We start from the raw sequence: 4426 nt of genomic DNA on the forward strand, positions 1-4426 counted from the left end.
TAGAGCTACAATAATAAAGCAATGAGGAGGGGGAAGTAATAAATATGAAATAATGTATTTATGATGATTCCATTTGTTTCACTATCCACTCTGTGCAGGGCAAAGCTTATTACATTTTTAAACTGTAGAGATACAATCATTTTACTGCTGTAAAATCCAACTTTTGTCTTATTTAAAATATAAATCTAATATAATCTGCTTCTTAATGTATGTTCTTTAAAATACAGCGTGTGTTTTTTAATATATTATAATTATAATAATTATTATGTGGACATGCATATTAGATCGTTTTTTAGTGAAATATAATCCCTCCAGAAAGGCAGGAAATGCCCAGAAACTTACTTTAAAACTAAATATGTTCCCTAAAACGGTGACAGAGCTACAGACCCATGACAGCCTTACACAGGTAGCCAGCAGCTATGACCAGCACTACTTGTGCAGTTAATAAAAGGACAGGTAATGTTTGTCACGCTGTTGCACACACAGCACGCTCGTTTGTTTCAGTTCGTCAGTTGCAACAAGACAGCTTACCAACGTGTATGTAATAAGCTAATACTCCTGTGTGCTACACACTACAGTGTGCGCTGTACACCTACTTACTGGGTTTGTCGCATCAGTCTGTGTCTCTGAGTTAACTTGTGTTTCTCCTACAGCTCCGGACCGCAACAAATGCGCGTGCTCTTTGTGAGCTCGTTCCCGGCTCGTAACCAGCGCGTTCTGCCGTCGAGGGCGATCATTGGTTAAATGTGATCATGTGACTGATGCAAGCCAGATCCTTTTATTTAGCAAAACTATGATTAATAGTTAAATATTATTGTTGAGGGGCACAGACAGGACTCCGCACGCACACACACATAAAATAAATAAATAAATAAATAAATAAATAAATAAATAAAATTTAAAAGTTGCCTCAACAAAAGGGCACTTTGGGCACTCATCAGGAAAGGGGCGGGTGCTCAAGCCCCTCTAGCCCACCCTCTGCACGTCCCTGGTCTCTATCCATCTAGTATTAAATCTTTCTGGGAAACAAGTATGTATATTATGCACACACACAAACACACATGCAGCTATTACCTATTTCTTGTTTTTATACCTAAGATGAATTATTGTTGAATGAAGACATTTTTCAAACAAATGTAAAATGTGGGCAATTGTGTTTATTGGGTAAAGGAAAAGGCAGAAGGGGGGGAAAGGATAGAAAGAATGAAAGAGAGAGATGAGAGAAAACCCCAACAATCCCCTCTGAGCAAGCAGCAGGCGACAGTGGATAGGAAAAACTCCTTTTAAAGTGAAAGACACCTAAAGGAGAAACCTATGGCAGAACCAGGCTCAGGAGGGGGCAGTCAACTGCCGGGACTGGTCGGGGGGTGAGGGTGAAAAAAGAAAAAGGAGGGAGGGGAAGGGGGGAAATGAAGATGGAATAGAGGTGGAGGAAGACGAGGTTACATCAGGTGAGAAGCAGCAGTGCCCCTCCTCCAGAACCAGTGGAAGCGTTTTTTCTTCTTTTTCAGATACTCTTCCACCAGCACTTTTTTCTCAATGATGAGGGTTTTCAGCTCATCGATTGTTTCTGCGTTTTCTTTCTCAAGTTTGTTGCATCTTTTCACCATGTCTTCTAATTGTTCTTGTTTTTCTTTAAGCTTGTCTTTCAGTTCTTTAACTATTGCCTCCTCTATTCGCTTTGCCTTGTGCACATCTGTGTGCATGTCTTCCAGCTGCTGGTTTCTCTTCTGGATTTCTTGAAGTCTACACTGCAGGTCTTTATGTGTTTTCTGTTGTTCTTGCTTTTGCGCCTGGATTTCAGTGTTTTTGTACTTCAAGGTCTTAGAAAGTTCCTCAAGTTCGGTATTTTTTCTCAGCATCTCATTGATGCTACTCTGCATCGCTGAGCATTGTTTTTCCAGCTTTTTCTTTTCTTCTTCCAGTACAGTTGATTTGTACTTTGTTTCGTTATACAATTCTTGGAGTGCTTGATTTTTCCTCTGGAGATGAAGTTTTTCTTCTTCCTGTTGTATTTTCTGTTGGTCTTTTTCTTGAAGAAGCTCTTTATTTCCGTGCACTTTTTTATCAAGCCTGATTTGGAGCGATCTGTGTTTTTCCTCCATCTCGTCAAGCTTGGAGTCCATTTCTTTCTGTTTCATTTCCAGTTTCTTCTTGTCTTGAAGCAACTGTTGACTTTTGTGCAGAGTTTTGTCATGTTTCACCTGCAGCGCTTTGTATTTTTCCTCCATGGCTTGGAGTTTGCTCTGCAGGTCTCTCTGCTCTACGGGCTCTTGTTTCTTTTCTTGGAGGTTCTCCTTATTTCTCTCCAGAGCTTCATCAAGCATTACTCGCAAGCCTTCATTTTGTTTCTCAATGTTCCTCAGCTTGCAATCCATTTCTTCCTTTTTTATTTTCTGTTGGTCTATCTTGTGAAGAAACTCTTTATTTCTCTCCAGAGCTTCATCAAGCATCACTTGCAAGCCTTCATTCTGTTTCTTGATGTGCCTCAGCTTGCAATCCATTTCTTCCTTTTTTATTTTCTGTTGGTCTTTCTCGTGCAGAAACTCTTTATTTCTCTCCAGAGCTTCATCAAGCATCACTTGCAAGCCTTCATTTTGTTTCTCGATGTTCCTCAGCTTGCAATCCATTTCTTCCTGATGTATTTTCTGTTGGTCTTTCTCATGAAGCAGCTCTTTATTTTTGAGCAGTGTTTCCTCAAGAGTTAGTTGCAGCATTTTCAGTTTTTCCTCCAAGACTTCAAGCTGGGAGTCTGTTTCTTTCTCCAGCATTTCTTGTTGCTCTCTCTCTTGAATGAACTCTTTATTTCTGTGCACTGTTTTCTCAAGCTTGATTTGGAGCGATCTGTGTTTTTCCTCCATCTCGTCAAGCTTGGAGTCAATTTCCTTCTGTTTCATTTCCATTTGCTTCTTGTCTTGAAGCAACTGTTGACTTTTGTGCAGAGTTTTGTCATGTTTCACCTGCAGCGCTTTGTATTTTTCCTCCATGGCTTGGAGTTTGCTCTGCATGTCTCTCTGCTGTGTGGACTGTTGCTTCTCTTCTTGGTGGATTTCCTTCAGTTTTTCCAGAGCTTCGTCAAGCTTCTCTTGGAGCTCCTGATTCTTCTTGACCATGTTTTCCTGTTTTATGCTCTCTTTTTTCTCCTTTTGGAGCAGATCTTTATTTTTTTCCAGAGCTCCATCAAGCTTTTCTTGGAGCTCCTGATTCTTCTTGAGCATTTTATCCCCTTTAATGCTCTCTTTTTTCTCATTTTGGAGCAGATCTTTAATTTTTTCTAGAGCTTCATCAAGCTTTTCTTGGAGCTCGTGATTCTTCTTATCTTGGAGAGCCCATTGTTTCTCCTCAATAATACCTTCCCTTTCCTGAAGCTGGTAGGATAATTTTTCTAATTCAGCGCTCTTTCTCTCATTTTCTTCTGTCAGGATCTTAATCTTTTCTCTGTTCATGAGATTTTCCTTCTCCATTTCTTCCAATCGCTTTTCCTCTAATTCCACCTGTTCATCCCAAGGAAGAGAGCTGATGTAAGGGTCTAGGGACTCATACCATGGAATAGAGCTGGGGTCAGCTTCTTGTCTTTCTTGCTCTTTCTGAGACATGTTGGAGTCTGTATACCGTGAGTACGAAAAGTATCCAGATGTTTGAAAATGCTTTACTGGTGAACGTTTGAATGCTGCTAACATAAGTGCTGCAAATAACGGACTGAAAGTTGTACCTCCTCACCCCTATTTATGGATTCAGAAGCCTGTGACATCACAATTCCATAAGCCAATGAGGTTGTCACATGACATTCTAGAATGAGGTCATGTTTTTGTATGAATTTTTTAAATAACATCAACATTCCGTAAGCCAATGAGGTTCTTACATGACTTTTGAATGAGGATAATTATTTTGTGTTAATCGACATAGCCTGCTGCAGCTCAGAGCTCGTGAGCTCAAACGATCCTCCAACCTCAGCCTCCCGGTAGCTTGGATTACAGGCACGCGCCACCGCACCCGGCGAGAAGCAGCTACGTTAACAGGGCTTTTAACTATGTCTGAGGTGACATCATGACACTAACCTGCTGCCCATCATTAGCAAAGTTGTAATGATGGGCAGCAAAGATGAGGAATGAATGGTGCACAATTGTTATATGCAAGTTTTTAGAAAGCTCGTGGTTAACCCAAGAGTATTTTGTCACAATATCAAGAAGAGTAAAGCTTCAATGTCAAGAATAGATAGGAATATAGGGAATTATATATTTTTATTTAAAGACAGGACTCACATGTTTTCATTTCTAGTCTTTAAAACCTGTCTCTATCAGGGACGTGCAGAGAGGTTTAAAGGGGCGGGTGCTCAAAGTTAAAAAGGGGCACATTGAACCATGCTGAATAACAACAACACACATTCATCAAGAATCTAATATGGGAAGGGCAGGGCTGTGTTGAT

General features: G+C 40.3%; 1 protein-coding gene across 1 annotated transcript; it reads right to left on the reverse strand.

Annotated features, from left to right (window-relative positions):
- Positions 1-1137: 1137 nt before the first annotated feature.
- LOC147313447 (uncharacterized) lies at positions 1138-3940 on the reverse strand. Its single transcript, XM_086262998.1, has one exon. The coding sequence runs from the start codon at positions 3678-3680 to the stop codon at positions 1443-1445; it is 2238 nt and encodes a 745-aa protein (XP_086119124.1). The 5' UTR covers positions 3681-3940; the 3' UTR covers positions 1138-1442.
- Positions 3941-4426: the final 486 nt, after the last annotated feature.

Source organism: Aulonocara sp. 'chitande type north' Nkhata Bay, linkage group LG15, assembly GCF_057382095.1.
Source record: "Aulonocara sp. 'chitande type north' Nkhata Bay isolate Kocher_YH1m ecotype deep benthic linkage group LG15, A_spYH_male_GT1.1, whole genome shotgun sequence".
Lineage (NCBI taxonomy): Eukaryota > Metazoa > Chordata > Actinopteri > Cichliformes > Cichlidae > Aulonocara > Aulonocara sp. 'chitande type north' Nkhata Bay.

Excerpts from the sequence above, each read along its gene's own strand:
- LOC147313447 (XM_086262998.1), bottom strand. The coding sequence starts at position 3,680 with ATGTTAGCAGCATTCAAACGTTCACCAGTAAAGCATTTTCAAACATCT.